This window comes from Excalfactoria chinensis, chromosome 3, assembly GCF_039878825.1.
Source record: "Excalfactoria chinensis isolate bCotChi1 chromosome 3, bCotChi1.hap2, whole genome shotgun sequence".
Taxonomy (NCBI): Eukaryota; Metazoa; Chordata; class Aves; order Galliformes; family Phasianidae; genus Excalfactoria; species Excalfactoria chinensis.
Genome location: NC_092827.1, coordinates 96,363,991 through 96,390,764, shown reverse-complemented (window position 1 = coordinate 96,390,764; position 26,774 = coordinate 96,363,991). Strand labels below are relative to the sequence as shown.

Here is a 26,774-nt window from a genome sequence, read left to right as displayed (position 1 = left end):
TAAAAAACTCCAGTTTCACCATACGTACGGAAGCCTCTAAGACTGAGTATATTCTGTTTCCTATGGTTCTACTGCCCTTTCCTGTTGTTAAAGTTGAGTCCAAAACCATCTGTTTTTGCTATTACACATGTCTGTAATTTTAAATGGACAAGCTAATAATCTATTATTGCAGAAGAAACACCTCTCTCCTCTTAGATGCCACTGAAGAGATTCACGTTAAGACTAAACTTTTTCAGCCACCTTTTCTTTTATATGCAGGCAGCAGCAAAATCATGGGCAGCATTAAGTATAATAATTATACTCTCATCCCTCACTTACTCCTTTCAAAAACTAAAAATCCTTACCTTCTTGCTTCTACAGTCTTTCTAATTAAGATTCAGTAATAATTAGATGTTTTTTTTTTCTTTCTTTTAAATTAATTAAAATACTTTAGGGAACCTGGTTTCTACTTTTTGTTGTTACATTAAATGTAATGAAGTCCCTTCCTATGTACTTATTCCTATGCATAGAAGATTATTTCATGCAGATTTCACATTTTACTATTTTCCCTCCCTTGTTCTTTGAAAAGAAGCCCTTCTCTATTAGCCTAGTCACAGAATCCTGTATGAATACAACTGCCTGACTTTCTAGGGAAGAAGAAAAGCTAGCTCTTTGTTAATAAAATATAAGTAAATATTACACGGGTCTCTATAGACATCTCAATAACCGGTGGAGGTGAGGATGTTGAAATAAGTTCATTAAAGCTACATTAGCGATTGATTTTTGGACACAGAAAGGTGTTCAGCACAGTGCCAATGCATGTTAAAAGATGGCCCTCAATTTTAACACTTCAGAACCAACAACTAAGTTAGGGAGTGAGGAATTGAATTGGTATTTTGCAAAGGAATATCTGATACTATTCCTTTCTTGCTTGCTTTCATGGAATAAAATATTTATATCCATTTCTTAGCATAAAACAGAAGCTGCAGAGTCTGGCCTGAGCTCTTTCACAGAGTGTACTAGGAGTGAGAAACCAATTATGTGACAAAACACCAGAAATTTGGGTTTGACAAAACTTCATCTCTGGGAGAGCAAAGTCTCAGGGGGACACAAAGAGTGGACTGGAGCCAACCTAAGGCTACACTTGCCCTGCTGCACAAGGAAATAAGGGAAGATGATTTGTGGAGTCGGGATTGGTGTATACGATTGGATGTGTTTGCAATGCATTTTGTTGCTAGCAAGAGCAGCAAATTTCTGCGGTGGGCTCCCTTTCATTTCCCCAGTGGAGGAGTCATATTAGTGACAAGTCTGTAATCTATCCTTTTGTCTTGTTTCCTCCTTGGCCATGGAATGTTCGGAGTCACTTTGTGATACAAGCAGGCAAGGACTGAATTCATACACACAAGTTCACCAACACTGGTGGAAGAGAAAACAAATCCTCCAACAACCCTCATGTGAAACAGTTTCAGAAGACTAATGCCAATTGTACTGTAACATGCCATGTGAAATGTCTAAGACAGATAAGTTGGAACAACTTCACTGTGCCACATTCACAATTCAAAATTGAGGAGGTAAAGCCTTGAACACGTTAATACACACAGGATTTCAGACCTCTGTCTCTTCTGGAGACCTGCCAGACAATAAGAGGCAGCGCCTACATTGTCAGAAGTGAGAAAAGAGCAAGCCTTTGATGGCTATTAATGTAACACTATAGTACAAGCTGAAGCAACTGATGAATTGGAATGGAGGCCTTTGCACACATGTCAGCTGTTTGAGGGAACGACATAGCTGGCATTAGATGTGGGAGATCAGCTCGCTGGCAAAGGCTGATCTGCAATGTGCAGACTCTAATCAACTGGCTGAGTGAATCGACTGTCACTGTGTCCAAATGGGCATTTTTGGCTACATTTTCTGTCATTTCTAAGCTTCACAGCAGGGCAGTCCAGGTCTTTTCACACCTGCTGAAGTGAACCAGAGCAGATGATGAGCTGGATGCCATAGTAAAGACTTCCAAATGGGGCTGGCATTCATTCTACAGAATACACCATCAATGATGGCAGGTGGTACCACACACATTATGAGTTCCTGTAAATAGCACAGGGCAATGCTTAGAAAAATCTGAATCGGGGCTGTTGGTGGCATATCTCTAACATTATATATCAAATATCTTCCTCTTTGTTAAACCAGCAGCAAAGGAGTCAGCAGCTAGAAACATCATTTAGAAATTAATTAAGCACCACAGGTAGACATTGACTCAATATTGCCTTTCTTTCTGGCTTTAAAACCCACTGTAACTGATGATTAGCTGCTTGCATGAAACTCACTGACTGTAAATGAAACGGTCTACACTGATTTGCACAAAATTAAAGGGAGAGAGAATCCACTGTTAAGACATAGCATATTGAAGCAAAACTTTGGTCAGGTGGCCACATGCACTGTACTGCAAACAGCACCTGTAAAGATGTTTTCCTAAGAATCTTCTTAGACTTTGAATTTGTGGAATATCTGAGCTGACAAGCGGGAGACTCAATTCATCCATGAAAGAACACTAATCTTCATCAGTATCAACAGGATTTGGCAGGTATAGAGGTAAAGACAAACAATAAGGGCACCAGAACTCCAAAACTATCTGAGAGCTAAGCAAGACTTGCATTTTATTTCTGTATGTGCAAAAGAAGTAAAATACTGAGACCCTTCTGCATGAAGTTTGGGCCTGTTTACACATCTGAGCCTAATTCAATGGCTAGAAATATTCCAGTATAAATTGATGTTCTGATGTCTGAATGAGAACCAAAGACAAAATCCCAGCAGCTATCTGTACATATTCCTAAGGGGGACCCTGAAAAGTTACTGTTTCTTTTCCCTCTCTTTCTGAAGAAGTGAAGGGAAAAGAAGCAAAAGTTGGAAAGCACCTCATCATTAAAGAGACTGAAGATTCAAGATGGAATATATGGAGTTTACGCACAATTAAACAATATCTGCAGAGACCTTTGGCAAGTCCCAGTACGTTTTGCACATGAACACAAGTTTATCACTTTGGCAATGTTGTATTTCTCATTAGAAAGGAGACATTCTTGAGCATATGTAGAGTCATCTATTTGACTGCTCAACAATTAAGGCTTAAGAAAGATGAGCCAAACTTCTTACTACCATTGTTCTGTGAGATCAACAACTGCACACAATCAGTCTCTCTTGCAGTCAATTGAGTTTTGCATTTGCTTAGGATATACACAAGCAGAAACCCTCTTGAAATGACAGACTCAGCAGATCTGATCATGTAGCTTTAAAATACCTATGCAGGAAAGGGAAGCTTGTATTTTATATGAAGAGATTCTTAAGTCACTTCTTCACATGCTCTTTCTTATCGATGCTCTTATAAAATCAAGAACCAAATAAAAACACATTAATTTCTGGTAACAAACAAACAAAAATAAAAACAGCAGCAAAAGAGAAAGAAAGAGTTGATAATTTTGCTGCTAAAATACTGTGGAATGCTTGGGCCTCTGAGAAATTTCAGATCTCATACATCATTCAGCAACACAACAGCAAGGTGTCAACTGAAGAAACAGCTTCGGAAGGAGGAGAAACAGCATAAGAACTGAACAAATATGAGAAACCAGCACTTAAAATAAAAAGGATGCTAACAACATTTTGCAAAATAAAGCACATGAAAGGATCCGCTGGAGGCGTATCTATGTTGCATTTTTCATGCTCATAAATGTTGTGAATCAATGTTATTAGCATGTACACTTCTAAGTTGTTTAAGACTCAAAGAACAGAGGAGAAAAAGAGACATGCTGCCAGCATGGGGCTCAGAACATGCTCAAGGAATTATTTCAATTATTGATTTACACGCTTTAAAAATACAACACTTTTGCATAGGAGAGAAAACTGAGTTAATAACCACAGAGCATGAAACCATCTTTCATAACCCAAGTGAGAGGGCAAACTTCAACTACGCTGTTTTACATATTGTGTTCATCTTCTAGAGAGACTGAGTTTACATTCAGAAAGTAATTCCAGGTTGAAAAACAAAAAAGTCTGGCTCAGTTTGGTACTTCTTTCTGTGATATAATGGAGGCTTACACAAAATAGCTAGTTGAAATGTCAAAACTGCATCAGGAAAAAAAAAAGTCATTATTTTAGACATGGCCAAAGGCACAAAGCTCTTTTACAGGGATCTCTTTTCATTGTTTTGCAGCCCAGCTATACCCTTTAAAATGTTTGAAGCAGGATCTGATGAAATCATCTCGTTACCAATTACAGCGGAGTCTCACTTGCAAAGAGCGAGCTTCTCTTCTATGGGTATGATGACATTTAAAGCTAATTTTAAGTTCATCACAAACTAGGAAACACCATCTCTATTGTTATTCTCCTCCTGTGCTATAGCCCACACCAAAACCTCTTGCACAGGTTTTAAATTTCAGATATGGCACTGAGGTCCATCAGAGTCTCTTGTGCTGAGCAAAGTGCAGCCTGTCTATAAACAGTTTCCAGACTGCTCTTGTGTCTGCAGTGACTTTCAAACAGCAGTAATAGCCACGATCCACAACAAAATGAGACCTCTCAGAATGGTTATAACTTCTGCTGTCCAGCCAGGTACGCACTGCACCAAGTCCTTAAGAATGCAGTACTCTTGGACCTGGTCTTATATCTCTTCATGACAGAAGCCCAAATACTTGGGGAAAATGCAGTGCACAACTTATGATTAACAAGCACCACAGCATCCTTTGATGCCTAAGGCTGCAGATGTCGGGGAACATCTCTGAAAAATGGAATAAAAAGCAAAGTCAGTGTAGTGACTCTGCATCTGCCTAGCAACAATGCTGGGACTGAAGGAGATGGGACTGTCACGTTGTCCAGATGTGGGAGGCCAGAATGCAGTTCGTAACTTCCACACAAAGGACAAGTGCTCCCTTGACATCTGCAAAACTCTTTTGTCAGATCTCTGACATCTTTGCATAAGTATTGAGAAGCAGGTGGCCACTATAATCTGGAAACTGTGTACACCTAAGAGATAACAGCTGTGGCAAAGTAATTTAGTTTTGCTACGGGTGGTGTCTGAGATGACAGCACTTCCTTTGGACTTGAATTACAATGTGGTTTCCTGAATTCCCAGTCTGTAATGCAGCTACTGATGACAGGCATATGGACTGCTCCTTTAGAATGAGGAAATGTCCTGCCATCCCGTCAGCCTCCGCTCTTTCAGGCCTGTGCTGGCCAACCGATTCCTACTCTGAGGAAGGGAATGACACAACGAAGAGAAAGGGAGAATAAAACTTATCTTCAAATCAGGCCAATATTTGGTTTAACTCTTCAGAGTTTATGTGCATTCCTGCGCTCAATTACGCTTGCTTTTCTTTCTGATGAACTTTTAGATGTGGGTTAAAAATATTTTCCATTTTATTACCGTGTCTCAGTCTGGTTTCTGAATCATTTTCTGTTTCTTTTTTTCTTTCACTGTGTTCACCCTTGCTGGTCACCTCAGAGCATCTCTTTGTAAACTACACGTACCATTTCCTGCACTCTTCCAAGATTTACTAGAATTGCCGGTTTCCCTCTTCCATTTAAACTGGGCATTAAGTACACTGTTAATGGGTCAACAGGCAAAGGGCTCTACTGAATGTGCAACATGAAAAAGATAACAGAGACTGTCTGGACTGCAAACAAGGGAGATTCTTTGAAGTCAGGATACTCTAGCCAAGATCTAATAAAGTAACAAAAAAGAAAAACTAACTGAACCAGGAACAAAGGGCAGCATCACAAACTAACAGCTCTGACCTGCCAAAGGCACTGCGGAACAAAGAAAATGAAAATATAAAGCTGCTCAAAACAAACAGGAGCAAAGTGCGATATGGAGCTATATACAAAGTGCAGGGCACATGGGGTCCAATCCCAAATGTGTGGGAAAGTACAGGCTGTGTTTATGATTCTGTCTCCTGCATGGATTTTTACTCTGTTCTCATCTTTTGATGCATGTGGGACAGCACAGAGCAGATCAGGCTGATTTTTCCCTTAGTGAATTAGAGAGGCCTTGTGCAGGGCATGGGAAATGCTAAAGGAATACAGCACACAGGCAGCCCAGCATGTTACTAGTGACTGAGCTCAAGCAGAGGAAAGCACATCATGGTAGAACACGAAGATGAAGGGATATACCTATCCTATGCTCAGCAGCAACCTAAACCAAAGATCATTCAGGGTCTGGAGTCTGTCAGTGCTTTATGTCACTACTGCTGTGAACATCCATACAGAGTCTCAGTAGGTACTGGGTCTCAGACTCTTTGTAGCTGGCAACCACCATAGACTGGTTGACTGTTTCCTTATCAGCACTGAGTGCTGATTCCATGGACATTTTGGCCAGATAATTGTATGTAATTGTCTAACATAGCTCAACACAATACAGGCAAATTAAGAGATATGAGAAAAAATGTGAGCTTCGGGAAACAGTGAGGGTAGTGCTTCAGTGCAGCAAGGAAACAGGGGAGTAAAAAATGAGCAAACTCCGGACATCTTTTGGCATCATTGCTGCTTCACACTTTCTGCATAAGGCCATAAATGCCCAAGGCAGGTGTGCACCCAAGAGAGGTGAGCAAACTGTGCAGGTGGGGCTGTGCATGCAACACCACCAGCAGAAGTTCAACTGAGCTGGCTGTGCTGACACTGGGATAGACATCAGATACAAGGAGGAGGAGTAGGAAATGACCTGAGGAAAGCCTCCAGCATGTACACGTGTTGGTGCTGCCCGTGAACATGGGAAAAATCTATCTGTCTGGACTGAAACAAGCTGTCAGAACTAACCACTATGAAAGTCAACATGTAAGGAGAGCAAGCAGATACCTAAAGGAGTATGCAAGCTGTATCAAATACAAGAGGGAGCGCAGGTTTATGACTCGATCTGACTGCAGAAGAATAAATGGATCTAATCTGCACACACCTGTTCAGATCGATCCCTTTATCACATGAATCATGAGTGAACTTTGTCAGTGGGATTTCAGTTGCCAGAGAACTTGTCCTGTTTGTGATACCCCAGTTGGAGCTGTCAGCATTGACAGGTAGAACAAAACTCATCTTTTAGTGCCCGTCCTTGAGTCAGTTCAGTTGGGAAGTGATTGAGAATGAAAAAATACAGGATACGTCTGTGGTATTTCCACAGCCTCTTTTTTGACCTTTACTTCACTGCACAGGAGCTTGTTGGCACCTATTGGAAGAATAAGTGTGTGCGGGAGTATCTCTTTTCTCCTCTTGTGTTGAAAAGTGGAATCAAATTATTCTGCTCACAGAAAGATTGTTCCAGTAAAATAGAATTTGAAGCCACCGGGGGCTCATTGAAAAGAGAAGCTTTTACACTATATGAAAAGACAAGAGACAAAAACCCTTGCCAAACTCCTTTACTCTATATTACCAACAGCTGCAATGTTGGATGTGTCCGGATGCCTTTTAAGTGCCAAGGGGAGTGACGGAGGTGGGATGGCATGTGAGCAGATGAAATACATGACAGCTTCTCCCCTGATGGCAAGTTTAATTATTTGCACTGCTGTATACACAAGGTAAAAATATAAACATATTGGGAAATCATTCACTCTGCTTCCTGTGTCAGGTAGATGATGAAAAACACTTGCTCTTGCTGGTCCACAGCAGAACAAGGTCTTAAAATATTCAGAACCAGCATATGCCTTTGTCACAGAAGGGAGGAAAAACAAGGTAGAATGTATTTCCTAAAGAAGGAGGACATGAATATATCAAGAGGGCAAACATGGATGTGCCTTGCTGTATGCACTGAGGTACACAACAGAAGAGAACCAAACCAAACTTTAAGCTAAAGACACACTCAAGTATTTTAATTGCAGAGGATTTTCTTATGTATTCCTTTTTATCCTTTCTGCAATTTTAGATCAGTGGAAGAGGGAAGGTCTGATTTTTTTTTGTCTGTTGTAAGAATCAATTTCCCCAAGCAATCCTGATCCAGGATCCAGAAGCTCAGGATGAGCAATCAAGATGTGTGACTCAAAATCATAAGCCATAAATACCATCAGTGATGATATAATCTGTGAAGCTATAAACCAGATAAAAAGACAGAGATGATATCTTTCTCTAAGCAGAAGTTTCAGGGTTAAATACAACTGATTTAGAAATGACAACTACTTGTGCACAACTATCTAGCAAGCACTGATATACTTGCTTAAGTTAATGTATTATGACTATAGATTTTCTGCTTGAATACGAATCTGGCTGCTTTTGTATGAATTTATCTCCACTGCTGGCAACTCAGGTGCTCCTAAGATCATGGCCTCTGTAAGGAGTGATAGGTTTGAGGTGCAACTTGATGAAGGCCTGACAGCTTGAATCCCAGCTGAGCTAGAGGAAGCATGCACTGTATTTTTTGGAGTGGATTTTCTCGCAGTTTGCAAATACAAAGCAGCCAGCCTCTTCCTCTTTGCATTTATGCAGTGCTGGCCATCCTACCTTAACTCATAAATCCAATTACAAAAACTGTTGCTACATCATGTGAGATCACATAATCAGGGCAAGACACACCAAACTTCTCAGTATACCTTTAGTGGCATTTCGAGCAGACAACCACCTCTTTTCTTTGCACACTGGAACATTAAATAAGTATATTTCAAAGACAAACCACAGGGAAAGTGGCTGCTGGGCTACTGATCTAGTGCCTATATTTGAAAACCAGAGTCAGGCAGAGTAAAAAGCTTTTTAAAGTGCAAAAGAGAAAAAAAACCATTATGACTTGCCTCACAGGGGGAGTTCCTCAAAGGGGTTGGAAACGTAGCGCTGGTCATTACAGTGCTCGCTCCTGCTGGTGCTTTGCTGGTGTCAAGGATCAGTGCGTAATCTAGATAAAAGAGCAGGAAAAAGGTCAAACTGCAGAACCCATCTTCTGGTTTTATGAAACTTCCTTAAAGCCTGTGTAAGTTGGTTCCTCCTACAGCAGGATATCAGACAGGAAAATGTATTTTTCAGTTTCATAGGGAAGCAGCTTTACATTCTCATTGGGCAGCCTGACTACATACAGTTATCTTCTATTCCACCATAACTTCCAATTTATCCTTCTTGAAAGGGTGATTTAGCATCTTTTTCAACACAAAACAAACAAACAAACAAAAAACCAACAAACAAACTTGGAAACAATCCTTCATCTTCATCAAAACAAAATCAAACAACGGCAACGAACTAACAAGGGAGCAATACTAATGCAGCTTGAAGTACTTCTGCTACCTTAAACATTAGCTGTAACCAGAGGAACCAAGGGCAGTAGTAACATTAGAGTTCTTCCTTGACAGCTCTAGATCGAAAAGTATATATTGCAATATTTCAGTTCTGCCCTGCAGTTCAGGAAGGTACCACTACCTGGATCTTAGTTATTTGAGCTTACAATGAAATTGCCTCTACAGCATAGATAGATCATGAATCATCATCATTTTATTGCCATCTCTCCATAGTAACCTCTTCCTGGGCCTTCGATTTTTTGTTTACCTATGCTTCAATTCATTTGTGGTCTGCAGCACTGTGGGCTGAGCCATCAGGTGGCATAAATCAGAGTGGCTGCACTGTAGTCTGTATCAGTTCACTCGAAAGCAGAGAATCTCACTCTTTATGTTTAACAAAGGATGTAACTTAGTAAACCGATGTTGGGATTATACACCATTAACTCTGCTGTTATTGCATCCCATTAAGAACCTCTGTGCCTCAACAATAAATGCCTTCAATGATTTACATTACTGCATTAGGAAAAGTCTTATCGTGCCAGGCAGCCTGCATACCAAAACTCAACCAGCAGCAGTTCAGTGCCCAGGGTATAAACCTTCAGTGGTTTGTACAAGAAGGATAAGGAATCCTGGGATTTGGGTAGAGGAAGTAAGTACACAGTAGTTTTACATACATATATGTTAAAGTGTATATATGTAAATATAAAAGTATATATATATATATATATACACATATATAAAGTGGAACTCAAGGGACAAGAGAGCAAAGAGAAGGAAAATTTGGAAGCGTGAAGGGAAAAAAGAAGCAAAACAGACACAGAAAAAGTAAATTAGAAATAAAAACCAGTTCAGTGTGGTGGAGGGGCACACGGATGAATGCTTCATGGGAAGTTGTCTAGAGGGAGGCTGGACTATTTTCTGGTGTCAGCATTGGAAACCTGAGATATTAGCCTCCTCCTAAAGAAGGGAAGTGAGCAGAATAGTTCTGCTCATAGCACAGATAGCAGAAAGATGTTTCACTGAAGGTTGAATCTGTAAGCACACAAGAAACCTCCCCACCATTTGCTTATCTTTTTTTTTGCTGTCTGCTTTCTGCACTGTTTACTTTTACATACCTTCAACTGAAGGAAAGTGGTTGTACTCCAGGCTCCCAATTCGCCATGGAGAAGCACGGGATGCTGATGAGCCCTCCATCCAGCCACAGTCCCCTTCTTCAAATGAACAGTAAAAGCCAGAGGGAAGTTTTCCTAAAGATGGAGAGAAACACACATCCAGAATAACACGGATGAGCTGTGGATGAGACACGTGGGCACACACAGAAGCTGACTATTCTTACAGAGCTGCCCAGGACATGCAGACAACCACACAGCTGCTTTTTATGTGGAGTCATGCATGTGCCTGACCACAGAGACAGTGGTTAGGGAGGCAAGCCCAGGACTGTGATTAAGTGCCTCCCTCCAGACAAAGTGAAGGAAGATGATATATTTCAGTATGCACCATGGGGCATTCAGGTATTTATCTGGCCTCTAATGCTGGGGAAATCTTGGACAGTGATAATTACTAACATGCTTCCCCCTTTGTGCTTGTAGCCAGCCCAGCTCAGCACTGTGATCTCCCCCCTCTGTGAGAAGTGCCTCTAATGAGGTAAAGCACTGAACCCTTTTGTGCTTCAGTTTCTGCATCTGTGGATCTGTTTGGTGAGATGAATGGAAGAAAATAGTTTATTTTAAGCTATACTTTCAGGATTTGCAGCCCACTCATTCTGTCACTGGCTTAGGATTTCAGGCAAGTTTCCAGCTCCAAACAATAAAGACACGTTACCCTTTTGCCTTTAAATTAACGAGTTTTAAAGTAATAATCGTTGCGTTCAGAGCAGCACATGACTTCATACTTTCTCCATCTCCTCTGTCTACGTTCCAAATTCTTACAGAACGTGTAAAGCACATCACAGCCATACGCTTACACTGACACAGGTAAAAATTGTGCCACAATTCACTCAATCCCTTGAAAACTTACAAAATCACATTTCCCATCATCTCTAATAAAAACACATTGCCTTAATTTCTACTGCTGATCGGTTCTACCTTTGCATTTCTCTTCTTCAGCACGATGGCAGATTCTGACCTTATTAAGTAACCTCAGAGAAAACGAGCCTTGTAAAATGTCATGTAAAAACCACCAGCATTAGAACGTGATTTTGACTTTCAGTGGATAACTCATGATCTATAATACAGATTTTGTGCCCAGGGTGTAACTGACAGCTCTGACAGGTGTGGGGAAGCTCCTCAGCAGTAAAGAGGGCACAAACTAGCTATTATGGGAAAACCTAGCCTGGGAAAAATAAGGTGCACTTTAAATATGGAGTTCCATTACGCATCAAAGATACCAGAAGAGACATAAAAGAAGCGTGAAGACTGCTTTTATCCTACAAATATAGACAAACCAGTCCTAAGGTGTGGCAGCACAAAGGCCCTGAACACAGGTGCTCAGTGGGGCTGTTCTTTCTTCCAGTAAGACAGAAAAAGTACTGGGATGTTCAGATGTAGCTATAAAAGGCATGACGATATTCCTGACTTCTTACAGCTTTTACAGTTATGTACCCAAATCTGTGCTAGCAGTTTAGCCTCCATTTATTCCTCCTTCTCTGTACCCCTAAATATCCCCTCAAAGTGTCTTTGTTGTTTTTTATTTATTTATTTAATTTTTTTCTTGAAAGAAAATGAGACCAGAAGTCTGTTTGAAATTGCCAGATAAAAATAAATCTAATGTGTAAACACATTATAAAACCACATATCCGGGAAATTAGTTTTTCCTTTCAACTGTTTGTCAAAGTCAGAGTAAAAAATTCTTGACTTACAAAAAGTAGGATAAACTACAGGTTCCTAAAGCAAGAGAATCTGCTGGTGAGACGATACCAGGATTCCATTAGCTTCCCTATGGGAAGAGAAAGCTCCTGAATTCATGAATGTCAAAAGTTTTTCCTCCTAACATATAACCTAAATCATTATCTCTTGTCCTGCCACTACATTTCCTCATAAAGAATCCCTCCCCAACCTTTCCTGTTATCCCCTTCTAAGTACTGGAAGGTCACAATGAGGTCTTCCCACAGCTTCTCCTCCTCGAAGATGAACAAGCTCTCTGAGCATCTTTGTGGCCTTCTCTGGACCAGAGCTGAGCAGAGCACTGAAGGTAAGTTCTCATGGGAGCAGAGCAGAAGCGAAAACACATCCCTCAACTTTCTGCACTTCTTTTGATGCAGCCCAGGATACAATTAGATTTTTAGACTGCAAATACATTCCTCAATAGGCAATTCACTGTCAGTGACACATTCATTTTCCTCCTAGTCTACCCTCAGAAAAGAGCAACATAACTGCACTGTCTGGACCAGGAATACTTCTAGGAGCCTGAATCACAGCTCACTTCACAGAGGTGACTGAAACAAACCTCTCATCTATGGCTTTTTAGTAGGTCCAAATTTGAACCTGACATACAGGTGAGAGGTATATTTTATTGTTTTTATTTCCTGCAGACTCACAGATTTGTTATGAAAAACTGAAAGCTGAGACTTTTTCAAGTCTTTCCTTTTAAAAAAAACCAAACATCTCCCAGTTCATTCAGCCTAGTCTTTAAACGTAGAGCTGTTAAGCTGAAAGTTGCCTCCCTGTGCTTCACCCGTCTGCAGAATTTGGTTATATTGCATTGTGCTGCCAAACAAAATAACAAATTATGATGTGTCCTGAATTCCTACTGAAACAGCTTGGATTGATGTCCAGCTGAATCCATCTCACAGCCCCACTTTACCTAGGTTGATGTAAAGAAGTCAGAGCAGCAGGAGGAGCCTAAATAGTAATCCCTGCCTGGAAGCCAGAAAAAGCTCACTGTAGATGAACAAGTAAGGATATAAATAAGAAGCTATTACTTCCTCAGAAATTTGATTGCTCCTGCACAAATTAATCTTTTACGAATTTTCAGATGTCTTGTGCACTGGTGCAACGTGCTGCTCTTTCTTACTTCAAATGCATGGAGTCATAAGTGCAGTATGTATGGCTGCTTCACAAAGAGCACTTTGGCTAGCACTCCTCTGTCAGTATCTACTTCACAGTGTTCTGAATGCTTACACTTCCAACTCACATTAGTGTTCACACTGCACTGATGAAGGAAAGCTAACCTGATTTTTTTGTTAAAACAAGTAAAATGGAGCAGTCATTATGCCTACTGAAACAGTAGGTCATGTTGGGTATTACCACCGGTGAAAGAAACTTCAAAAGGTTTAGAACTCCCTAAAATCAAGAGGCAGCTTGTGGGATTTGGGACAGAGAATAAAGTAATCCAATCAAGACCTTGAGTACTGTGAAAATGTAAGTCTGCTTTTCATTGAGAAACAGAGATGCTGAAGGGTGTTGAAACATTTTTTAACCAAGTATCTTCAAGCCTTCTGAGTGATTTTACCTGACAGGTAGTTAAACTCAAGTGGCTTCGATTGTTTGTTTTAGAAAAAGCAAAACCACCACCAACCTTCACCCCCAGTTTTTTCATCCTTTAACAGCATTAAAACAAACTAGCAACTGGAATAATTCATAAGGCAGACAGAGCAGTTTCATTATTGGCTGGCTCTTGACTCAAAACCAGGTGCAAATCAATAAGGGTCTACTACAGTTTAAAGTTTTGAGTGAAGTTTCAGACCTGTATTATAAAGGACAAAAACATAAAAGATGAATCATCTTTTGTAAAGACCTTTCCCAAATGTAGGAGAAAATCTCAGAAGGCATTTAGTCAAACAAGTTCACAAGAATCTTAAATGTGAGCTTGTTTTCAATGGCTGTCTCTGTGCTACCAAAGTTGTCTACCAAATTCTATCAGAAATGAAGTAGAGAAAGGGAAAATACATTTTGATACAGTCAACAAGAGTTTTCCCTTAATAATGGAAAGCATTGCTAAGTTGAGAACTGTCAGAAATTAAAATTCATTGCTAGAGTTGCAGCTTCTGATATGGAAAGGAGCAGAAGGAATTGTACATGCAAGACAGGAACCTTGAGAGGACTGCAATGCAACAAGGCTGCTTTTTCATTTTGCTTGCAAGGGGATTCTGCTGCCTGTATCTATCTGCAAGACACATGAATCCACTGTTGCTGTTCTGTTTTTTGTTGTTGTTGTTGTTTTTTGCCTGGAAAGTAAACTTTATTTTATTTTTTGCCAATGGCTTGTGCTATCTCAAATTCAAACCTTACAAGTTCCAATTCTACCTGTCATCTGACACTTGACAGCTGTGTATAAGCACTTATCTGACTACACAGAACAGTTTGAGTCACTCCTAATGTAAACCTACTTTTCCTTACCTCATCTGTTTGCATTAATCCAACTTGTTTAACATTCTTAAATATTAAGTAAGGCAAAGAGTGAAAATTACCCTATAACCCAGCAGTTATGCAATTCATCTGCAAGGCAGAGGATCACGGAATCACAGAAAGGTTGGAAAAGACGCACAGGATCACCTAGTCCAACCATCCACCCATTACCAATAGTTCTCACTAAACCATGACCCTCAACACATATTACTCTCAATTCTTCCTGCAGGTAATGTTTACATAGTGTGGAAGAGCAAGACCAGGAGGGACTGAACAACCCTTTCTTGTCCAAAATGTATATTCCAGACCACACTGCTTTGGAAACTTTCCATGGATATCAGAAATATGGGTTGAAATTCATTTAGACAGAAGAAAGAATAAGTCCTGGGACTGTCACATCCTCTAAGTGAATCCTCCATGTTCTGGGTCTCCAGATAATATACCACCAACACTTTCATTTTCACTATATATATTTATTAAACACATCCACAAATTTCCTATATGCTCTGTTTGATCAACCAATATTTTCCCAGGCTGAATGTTTCTGGCAAACCTGACCCAAAAACTAAGGAAGTCACTAACCCTAGAGGTGTTTGAGGGACACGATTTAGTGGGAAATACTGGTGGTAGGTGGACGGTTGGACTGGGTGATCTTTGAGGTCTTTTCTAACCTTGGTGATTCTATGATAGTTTTAGACTAAACAAAGTGTATGCACTTTTGTTTCAGTAGAACTTCTCTTCTTCTCTAGACTCACTGCCCTGCAACAAAAGATCCTTGAACCAAAATCCAAGATATTATTACCTAATAAGAGAAGTAAGAAACTACTAAAGCAAATTCTCCTCTTTGGTAAAGGCAGAGCCCTTCCAATCTGCACAAGTAAAGAATCTCTATTTTATTTTTTTTCTTTTCAGTAAGTTTCAATTAATAATCAGGAATTTACTAGCAAAGACATAAGACCACCACTATCTGGTCTTAACATACGTCTGCAAAGCATGCTTCTGCAAAATAATCTCCAGTGGGGCATTTCTATCAGTCTGTTAGATCTGTAAGTCTGATCCCAAATCAACATGGTTCAGCATCTATCTCTACATCTGCCTCTTTGAAGCCGTCTTTTCCCCCTGTGAGCCTATTTGATTATGACTCAAACAGCAAGACAGCAACATGCTTTTCTCCAGGGGTCATCCCTGTCTGATTTTTTCTACAAAGACTAATTGGTTGCTTGCAGAACAAGCACCGTAACTTTTCATTGGCCACTGATAATTAAAGAGATGTTAACAAATAGCAGGTTCAGGGAGCTTTTTCCAGTTAAGAAAGGAATAAGAATCAAATGGTAAGATGGCAAAAAAAAAAAGGAAATGGAAAAAAGACTTATTCCAAGCAGCTAAAAGACTGTGAAAGGAAAAAAACAACAACTAAGAACATATTTTTCAAGCTCAAAGTTAGAAGCCTTTGGTTAAGGGTAATTTGAAAAGCTCCCTTTTCAGCTGCATGCACGGCAACACATTCTTCTGACAGCTCTTTCTTGTAAGCAGAAGTTCTTGGGAAACCCCTTTCCCTGCTCTATATATCTGAATCGCTTATTGCCACAACTACAGAAAGCTGATGAAAACATAATGTTACTCAGGACTAAAACAACAACTGTAATGCTGAAAGATGACGTACATTTTGTGGTGGGCTGCCATGAAGGTGTAACTGACATCTAAAACATTTGATCATTTTTCTGTTTTGTTTGAGAAATTCTAAGCCAATAAAACTTAGGTGCTCCTGCTCTGGCAGGAGGATTGGAACAGATGATCTTTCCAGGTCCCTTCCAATCCCCGACATTCTGTGATAACATTCAACACAACAAACAGACAGAAGCAGGGCAATCTGCAACAAAACTGAGCAGGCTTTAAGCATATAAGCACAACCCAAGCTCTTGCGAGCCTTTCTTTTTTGTTGCCTGTAGTGGAAAATGTTGTTTTTTGACCATTTTTGGCTGGGAGCAATGTGCCTCAATGCCAGCACCTGGAGCTGAAAACAAGCTGTGAGGTCTTCTCAAGCTGGGGAGTGTTCTGCTATATAGGCAGTTAAATATCTCCCATTTCTTACACTTTCTGTATTTTCAGTAAATCTAAAAAATTTTGAAAAACTTTTATGCTGACATAAATGTACTATACTGCTTTATGCTAATAGCTATGAATGAATGCTGCACATATGGCTAAAAGGCAGCCAAACAAATCCTCATGAATAGCAAAAGTAGAGTCACATTGCTTTAGGTCTGCCCTGTGCAATGATGGTATTTAGTTTGCATCCATGAGTAGCACGAATCCACAGAAGGAGCTCTAATGTTCCCACTGATATAGATAAGACTACTCTCACTAGGCAGAACCATTTAAGAACATAACAGTCTATCTGGATGTATAACTAATCCACTTTAAACAAGAGTAAATAATATGTCTCTGTACTTCTAGTGACATGAAAATGCATTATACCTAGCCATTACTCATCGGAACTAGATGATCTTCAAGGTCTCCTCTAGCCTAAACTATTTTATGATTCCACAATTATCATAATTTTGTAAGTCTTTTCAATTAAAGTGTAGAATATAGAAATATCATTATCAGATCTGAGTATCAAAATGATTAAAGGGCTGGATCACCTCTCCTACAAGGAGAGGCTGAGAAAGTTGGGGCTGTTCAGTCCGGAGAAGTAGCTAAGGGAGGATCTCATCAGTGTTTATAAATCCCTGAAGGGAGGCTGCAAAGAAGATGGAGGCAGACTCTTCAATGGTGCCCAGTGCTGGGACAAGAGGCAGTGGGGACAAGCTGGAACATAGGAAGTTCTATCTAAACATCAGAAAGCACTTCTGTGTTGTGCAGGTGATGGAACACTGGCAAAGGTTGCCCATAGACGTTGTAGAGTCTCTTTGTTCAAAAGCTCATGGATAAGGATTGGGGTAACCAGCTCTGGGTGGCCCTGCAGGGATTGGATCAGATGGACACAGAAGTCTCTGCTAACTCTAACCATTCTATGATTCTGTTTTAAAGCTCTTAGGAAAAAGAAGGTTTTGATACCAGTAAATACAAAGCATTCTTGGTTCTAAGCAGCTACAGGTCAGCAGTTCTGTCACTATTTCTACAGAGGTGAATTTAATACTCACTCAGCATGTGCCAGTAACAAATATTTCAAATTCCAACAATTCATTGCACAAAGTAGGGTCCTATCACTTCAAGTTAAAAACTGATTTCCTAGATGGTGCCAAGCCAAACCACTGTTCTCCACACCGATACTATCTGTCTATTTCTTTGTCAGCAGCAAAGAACAAGTGTGAAATTTGCTAGGAGTTGTGGATCACCGCTGCGTTAAGTTTATGCCAAAAGGTCTTTTAGTCTGGATGTCACCCAGACCCACAGTTTGTTTGAATTACTTCACCAAGGTTGACCCTTGATCTAGCTGTCACACATGAAAACTAAACTGAGAATAATTGTCACTTCTATTCCAAAGGCTTCTGGCAGTACAGGTATTTTGGCCAGGGAATGTAATTTTGGATACTAAACCAGCCCTGTCAACAGGAATCCATAGGTTAGATCTATTAGCAAATGTAACAAGCCACTACTCCTCAGTATCTGTATACTGACAAAGGGAAACACAATGGAGGTATTTTAGATGCTTAAAGAAATGCCGTGAAATATCTAAAGTAACACAATTACAGGAATAGTTAGGCATAGAAAGTTTCCAGAAAACTCAAATAGCTATCTATCTTCTGATCTACAGACTGATGAAGATCAGGCACTGAAGACTGCTGAAGAAAGGATAGAAAACAAGAGTAATTAACAAAGACACAAGAGTAGGAGTTGGTTTAAGACAAGCTCCTGGCTGCACTCACTTTTCATACCTTAGAATTCCTCTCCTTCTGTCTTCTGCCACGTGCTGTACCACATTTTGATTAAAAGCACGAGCAAACCACACATTTCATCTAGCTATTTAAGCTATACTTTCTTTGCATTTTTAATCAGGATTTTGTTAGATGAGGCACTGAGAACATCTTAAAAACCTGCTGCAGAACTAATGAAGGCTAGTACAGAAACATATCAAATGGTCCACTCTAGGCTGATATCCAGAGAAAGTGCATGTAGAACGGAAGACATTGGACTTTTGACATTACTGAATTCATTACTACTGAAGTCTCAGGCATTAAAATTCAAAACAATCTATGCTTTTAGAAGGAGCTGCTCAGCTTCCATGTCCCAGAAGGAAAAGGAGGACAGCCTGGGGTTTGGATTTACTCACTACACATTGCTCCCTCGTCTTCTCCCTCAGTGCAGTCTCGGATGAAGTCACACGCCTGGCCCAGCCTGATTGATGTGCCATTCCAGCAGCTGAAGGAACCTTCCAGAGCCATTTTTGAGACAGAAGCAGCTCCTAGAGAAAAAAAAAAAAGACACTTCAGGTTACTGAATGGCCTTCCTCCCATCCAACACAGCCATGGCTAACAACAAAGGGGAGAAAGATGTTATAAAAATCCCTCAGTCCAATAGTTACCTGAGAAAGTAGTTATTTTATTTTGTTTGACCAGATCTTTCCAAACACCGAATAGTCCACCTAATGCAGAACTAAGATTCCCAGGCACGTCTGTTATTTTAACTTGGAAGGCAGCTTTGAACCTTGAAAAGAGGGTTGAAATTCTACAATCTGCTCTGCGGTACTTATCAAGAACAACATGATATGCATGATGGATTTTTAATTGCATGCGAATTGCTGCTAGTCTGATGGTCCTGAAGACTGACATGCTCCTTCTTTAGATCAGGAATAATGTCTACACTGCCTGCAAAGAACATAAGCTTTCATCACACTCCCCTGTCAACATGTGTGACCTATGAACTGGGTATATTACATCTTCATATCCCTTCTGCAAGAAAGAAAACAGTTCGACCTCTCTTGATAGTTTTCTTTCTCTTCTAGATCCCCTTCTGCTTCTGTACTCCTGTCCCCATGAATCATGGAGTCCTGCTGCAGTCTACATCTATTAAGTTACAAAAATCACCGATTCATTTTCCATATGCCAAGCAGCAAAAAGCAACATGGAAAGGAGCCAACACTAGTGACATATAGCCACTGAAAAATACTATTAGAAGTCCATGCCATCCATTCAGAAATGATCTGGAGAACTTGTCTCTTGGCACAGTCCTTTTCTGGAGGCACTTGATTTTGCTGTCAGTTGAATAGTCGGAGACCATTCAATGTGACCAGCGTAGTAAGACTTCCCTCAACCTGAATTCTTTCATTATGGCTAAGATACACGGGGCAAGGACTGATTAGACGACTTCATTTTTAATGGTCAGTCATGTACAGAAAGTAGGAATTAGCTCAGAAACAGCCTTCAGACAGTACATATGGAGGAGACCAAGCCTGCTAAGTACAAGAGTCCATTCCACAAAATTCTGGGTGTAGACCCAACACACTGAAACCTTCCTGACAGTCTGCACAGACAAGTCTATAAGATAAAGAGATCCCTCAGTGCAAAAACTCCTGCTCTGTCTCACATTAAATGGGTAACTACTAAAGATTAAACCAAAGCCTCTGGGCAGAGTGAGCCATTGTTTGCCTAACTCATCCATGCTTGCTAAACAGAGCAGCTACATCATGTTCTCTGGTACTACAGGGAGCTGGGAATCATTGGTGATTCAATTAGATGTGCACTTGATACTTTTATTTATATTGCCTGCCAAAATTAAAATTAATGAAGCATGTAGGAAAACAACCACTACTTCTCTTCAAGCTTATTTTATGGTGCAAATCAATTCAGGAGTGGGGGGAATACATGTCAAACCTTTTTAATAAAGGACCTGGGCTCCTGAAAAGGGTGATCTGCCTTACTGTCAGCTCAATTTTTTTTGACTGCCCTAGAGTCACTCCGGCTTGCTGCATTCAAGCTGCACGCTGCCCTCGTATTTCAGTCAGGGTCAAGGCATGACTACAGAGGAGAGCTTTGCAGAAAAAAATAAAATAGACCAACACAACTCAGCTGGTTGCTGACAGTTTCTGCGGATCCCTTTATAAGGCTTTATGGCAATGAGAAGATACCCTCCTTGCCCTTGCAGTGCTCTTTGCAGAAATGCACTCTTCGAGACACTGCCAAGAGACTTTCCTATGCTAGAAGCGAAGCTCTTCACTTGCCTCAAACCAGTCTCGGTGCACAAATAGATGCCCACACAGCCATAAGAATTGGTTCTGGTACCTTAGTAAATGATCTTTTCTCCTTGGGGTATGCAACAAACCCATGGAGCACCACATCACTTCAAGTACCAACTAATGAAAACTTAAGCAGAGAATTTCCGTGAGGTTAGAAATATCAGAAATTCTCAGCACTCTCTACATTTTAGCCCAGAAACTGTTGTATTTCCAAGTCACACGCAGACGTTCAGAGTGGAGGCTGTTGTAGGCAATGGAGTTGTTCTGTTCACGCAATTCATTAAAACTTTGTAAAGGCAGTTTTCCAAGCATGAGTGCATTAACACTAATTTTAATGGAGCCAAGGCATTCAAGAGCACCTACCATCTTCCCAGATGTCTTTGTTGTAGCCCCCAAAAATCACAAATCTCTTGAAGTCAACTGACTGCGGTATTAAAAGCAATCAGTAACAACTAGACATTAAGCAATTCCAGGAGCTTGTCTTCCATAACAAAACAGCAGATTTGCATGCTTATTCATCTCTGCAGAGATGGCACTTGAATTGGCTTGAATTTGCATTAGATGCACATATACATGCTCCTGGTATAGCTTAGAGATCACAAATAGCAAAGCTGCAGCTGAGGGAATGGCTGGGCTCTGTGACAATGCACGATGTTTTCCTGTCTCCCATTTGCTTGCTTACAATGCGCACAAAAGCAAAATGAACTGAAGATGTAAGTAAGACAAACAACTAATCAAAAGAAGCCCAAATACAAGTGACCCTTTCACTAGGCCATTTTATAGGGATGTCTGTGTCCAAGTTCAAGGAAACTTAATTTTCAACTAAAATATTTTGTTACAGACATTTGATCTGATTTTTCATTTCCCAGCCCCCTTCATTTCTGGCCAGTGGAGCCAGAAGGACCTTCATCACTAAATCAAGAGGTCTCAACTCATATACAGAAGATGTTCAAGGAGAGGAAAATGAACTGTATCAAATGAGTACCAAAGGAAAATTTGTGGGAGACATCCTTTATATTTACAGCAATGTTTATGTATATAGTCAGGGGCATCCATAAATTACAGCAGTCATTAAGCTGTACCATGGCTGGCTTAGAGCCTTACAAATCATTATTTAAACAGCAACATTAAACAAATGGTATTTCGGGCTCTAAATCGAAAGGAGAAACAAACAGCTCCTTGAGGACCTCACGTGCCCTGCTTCTGACCACAGTCCAGAACTGGAAATGTTCAAATCCCTTACCAGACCTGGGAAAGAAATGAAAAGTCTGGACTCTTGACTTACTTTTAGAGTTAGTTTCTCTGCAGCATGATCAGCATGAAAGGCAAAAATGACACGGCATAGTCTAACACAGGATAAATAAATCAGATTGTGAGGCCAAGGGGGGGACGTAATTTACTCTGCAGCAGATGTTGCTCCGGGTTAGGCTACCTCTTCTCTCCTCCATTCCTCCTTGATGAGCAGAGAAATCAAAATGTGTTGGCAAGCTCTGGCAAATCAGTCCCTGAGGAATGTGGCTAAACGTGGCATTTGCTCATGACGGTTGCTCAACAGACCACTGCAGGACAGGAACTTTCAACTCACTGCCACCACATGTAAAAGTGGGAGAGAAGACTGAAATTCTTACAGTCTTGCACTACTAATTGCCATGCGGGATCAATCAAGCTGAAGATAATTATACCTTCAAGTTTACATGAAGCCTCTCAGGCCGCAATTTTCAATGCTACTGAAACCTTCTGGGACCAACACAGTCAGGTAAAGCGCTTCCACTCAGTGCACAGAGAAACAAGACAGATTAATGGGACATTTCCTTGCTTGCTGTGAAATGACTGTCACATGTGCTTTGTAGAACAGAAGAACAGACCTCGCAACAATTTGGGATGCACCTGCACCCTTGTCTAATTTCCATTGACAATAAAGGGCTCACTTGGCTATCTTGGAGGAACCCAGCCAAACCCAGCCAAACCCAGCTGAACTCTGGTTCTGGTGGTTCTCAGGGCAAGACCATGTATATGTATATGTATATGTATATGTATATGTATATGTATATGTATATGTATATGTATATGTATATGTATATGTATATGTATATGTATATGTATATGTATATGTATATGTATATGTATATGTATATGTATATGTATATGTATATGTATATGTATATGTATATGTATATGTATATGTATATGTATATGTATATGTATATGTATATGTATATGTATATGTATATGTATATGTATATGTATACGTATACGTATACGTATACGTATACGTATACGTATACGTATACGTATACGTATACGTATACGTATACGTATACGTATACACGTATACGTCCATTTCTAATGGCAAATAAGTGGTAAGAAATCCCCACATACGGAACTCTACCCTGCTTATCTTATCACATATGCTACCCTTCAAAAAATAGAACTTTCCTATGAAATGAATGGCTTTAAACTGGAAGAGAGTATGTCTAGGCTGGATATTAGGAAGAAATTCTTTACTGTGAGGGTGGTGAGACACTGGAACAGGTTGCCCAGTGAGGCTGTGGATGCCCCCTCCCTGGAGGTGTTCAAGGCCAGGCTGGATGTGGCTGTGAGCAACCTGGTTTAGTGGGTGGTGTGCCTGCCTGTATCTGGGGGTTGGAACTGCATCATCTGAAAGGTCCCTTCCCACCCAAACCATTCTATGATTCTATGATAGTTATCTCCCTTTAAAAATAGTTTCACATGCTAGTGCTGCAGTTTCATGCTCTTCCCTCCAGCCATGAAATGCCACTGAAAACCATGCATTGTAGAACATTATTGTTATTGCTTACTTATTCACCATTAACTTCCCAAATTCATTTGCTACTCCTTTGGTTGGAGTTCCAAGCCGTGACTCAGGGATATTTGAAAAAAAGAATACTTGGGGATTTGAAGGTTGCAGGGAATAAATAAAAACTGTTGCTTAGCTCTAATAAAAGGATAGTGAGAATTTGGGGGAGTTTTTGATCATTGATTTTGTTATGAATTGTCCATTCCTCATGGGCACATCATTTTCTCATTGCTCATCTCAAAAACATCAGCCTTATAGCAGTGCAGACACCCTGTCCCAGTGCTGAGGAGAGCCATATTATAGGACAAAGCAAATTTTCCACTGATAATGAGACTATAATACCCCTAATTCCACTACTGGAGGAATTGGTAGATATAAAACAAAGAAGGTAAGAAAGAGAATGAAGAGAAAAGGGAGTTCATGCTTAAGGAAACCAAAGCCATCCTTTTTAAATGGCCTTTGAAATCCAACATGATATATGGAAGACACATAAATCGCAATTCCTACAGCTAACTAGACTGCCCTCATGTTCCAGGCACCCAGCCCCAGGACACCTGTATTCAGATCTGCAGAAGAGCCAAGCAGTCGAAGCTACAAATGAGACCAGAGAGGTATATGCTTGGTAAATACAATGTCCTAGAAAAATGCTTCAACAAAGGATTGGATTCCAGATTTCTAAAGCCAAGCAGACAAAATTAATCAACAGTTTATAATTTCTAACTTTAATCTGTGTTACAGCATCATTACTGTTGCTGCTGTTGTCTAAGACTGCAACTGAAGTCACATTTGTACGGAGAGGTGATTTCTTTATATTACATTGCCTGTTACAGGCAGAAAGAACAGCCAATGTTCACATGCCTGAAAGCTTGCCCATCTTTCCAGTCACATAAATTGACTTTAATCTTTGTATTTCACTTTCTCCCTTTAAAATGGGACAAACTCATTATAGGAGCTCTGTGAGGCTCATTAACACTTGCAAAGAACTAAGATGTTACGATAGCAGAGCCTTGAGAAAACCTGTAAGGAAATAATTTACCGCCTTTGGGGTGCAATTTGAGTAACGCACAGTACAAAATGAACAGGGCCATACACACAATGAAGACAGGCCAAAAATACACCGAACAGCTCCCACTGAATGAGCACCACCTATCCTTCATGCTGCAGGGGCACAGCTCCCTCAGAGAGCTACTCTAAGGGTTTGCCTGCTAGTGCCATGTAGAAAACAGAATTTGCATTGCATATGAAATCTAACATTTCAGAATGTACTCTGTGCTAAAGATGCCAAACTTTCTCAGGGAACGAAAAATTCACAATTTTGGGTTGGAAATACTGATTTTAGAGATCGCAATATGTACCTAAACATCATTAAACCATGAAATCTGAAAACACTTGAATTCAAACCAAGATAATGCCTTTTGCCAGGAAACTTAAGTGCAACGCTACTCACTCAGGTCAATAATTCAGCCAGCTCAGCAATAACACACTCTCTGCTGCTGTTATTTCAAAGCGGGATTGTTATGTTTAGTACTCAGTGCTTAAAGTGCCTGCTCATTTTGCCTTGCCTAATGTCAACATGATTGCTTACACCAAAGAGCTTAAAAGCACACCCTAGGAGCAGGCACTTACCCAGCGCCGCATTTCAGTACTACGAGCCAGCATTCATGTCCTCTGCATTCTCCTGGAAATGCTTTTGATCAGGTCAACTTACTTTTCTTAACTTCTAACTGAATCAATTTCCCACATTACTGTTTATGTGATGTAGCCTTCCTAAGGACACAGCAACAACCAGCTTCCTTAGAACTAATACAGAATGCCAAGTTAGCCGTATTTCACACTTCCTTGTTTCTTTAATTAAGGAACTTGACGGAAGGTCTCATATTTATCTTCATTGCTCCCAAGACAGCAAATAATTGCTGAGTATAAAAACCATGATAATATTTTTTGCTATTAATCTTGCACAAAATGTAGCCATCGTTTTGTTGGGTCTCATCGTAACTGAAGTATTTCTTTCTCTGATTTGCTTTCCAATGAACGACTTCAACAGCACATCAAAACATTAAAAGGAAGTAAAGAGAAGCAGCACAGGATTTCATAAAGAAAGCGTAATTTTCTAGCATGCAACATATTCTGGAGTATCTACAAAGTTAAAAGTGGCCAAAAAGGATAGAAAATAAATCCTCGTTCCCAAACATCTATGAAACACGGTGTAGTCACTGAATATTTTTTATTATTACAACTCACGCAGCAGATTTTTCAAGTTTTCTTCCTTTGATATTAACATCCAGACTTCCAACAACGTAATGGGATAATTTGTTTTGAAATCCCACATGCCATTTCTTTTGTTTCTGTTGTTGTCAGTGCTTCAATATCAGACCAGATTTGCTATCTGATTCCCTTTTTTCATCAGCTCCCGTCGTATCTTCATGAGTTTAAAAAAGCCAACAACCCAGCTTTCATCCCTCTCCTAAAAGCGGTGATTACTCTAACAGTGAGCAAGTGGTAAACAAACAAGCAACAAAAAAAACCAAAAAAACAAACACAGCAATAAAAGCATCAAGAAAACTCAAAAAACACCAAAATATTTTCCGTGATTTTCTATGAATTTTATAAAATATAAACCTCGGAGAAGAAAAATTACCCAATACAACTTCTCTCTGCCATTCCCATCAGACCCCTCTGGATGTGAATGGGCTCAGATACCAGCTCCTATCAGCCAACTGTACCCTCCCTGTGGGAAATGCTGGCTGGACTGCTGGCTAGCTCAGTGGAAGATCAATGCTGCTTGCCACAGGTGATGGGCTCTGACAGAATCATGAGGTGGTTAAGATCTCAAAGTTTATCTGGAGACAACAGCAGCAGATTTAACACTGCTCTACTCTCAACATCAGACACAGAACTGCTTTGAGATAAAATGAGCTACTGAAATAGGATACAAAAATAGTGCATACTTTTTTTGGGTTTTGAGTTAATTAGGTAGAAAATGTGCGTAACATTTCACATTTTTCTTCCCAGAAGGCTAGGTTCAAATCCACTTGAATTATTAAGGTTTATCTTTGCCCATTGAGATTCCCCAGTTCCAGGCACAACCCAATATTGGATTTGTTCTCCAAAGTGCTACATCGAGTAAAACATTAATGAAATTTTAAAGATGATGAAACTAAGGCATGCAGCAACCAGTTTCAAATAACAAAACAAGGCAGCAAAGTGCCAAAACCAGACTAACTGATTCCCATTCC

The 26,774-nt window shown here is 40.1% G+C and overlaps 1 protein-coding gene across 3 annotated transcripts in view; it reads right to left on the bottom strand.

Moving 5' to 3' along the window:
• ALK (ALK receptor tyrosine kinase) overlaps window positions 1-26,774 on the bottom strand; it is a 306,001-nt gene that overhangs the window by 51,642 nt on the left and 227,585 nt on the right. For all 3 annotated transcript variants that reach the window (XM_072332050.1, XM_072332047.1, XM_072332048.1), the window contains exons 6-8: window positions 18,819-18,950; window positions 10,316-10,447; window positions 8,727-8,827 (exon numbers count right to left, since the gene is read on the bottom strand). In XM_072332050.1, the coding sequence (XP_072188151.1) occupies window positions 8,727-8,827; window positions 10,316-10,447; window positions 18,819-18,950 (365 nt within the window). The remainder of the gene's footprint in view (window positions 1-8,726; window positions 8,828-10,315; window positions 10,448-18,818; window positions 18,951-26,774) is intronic.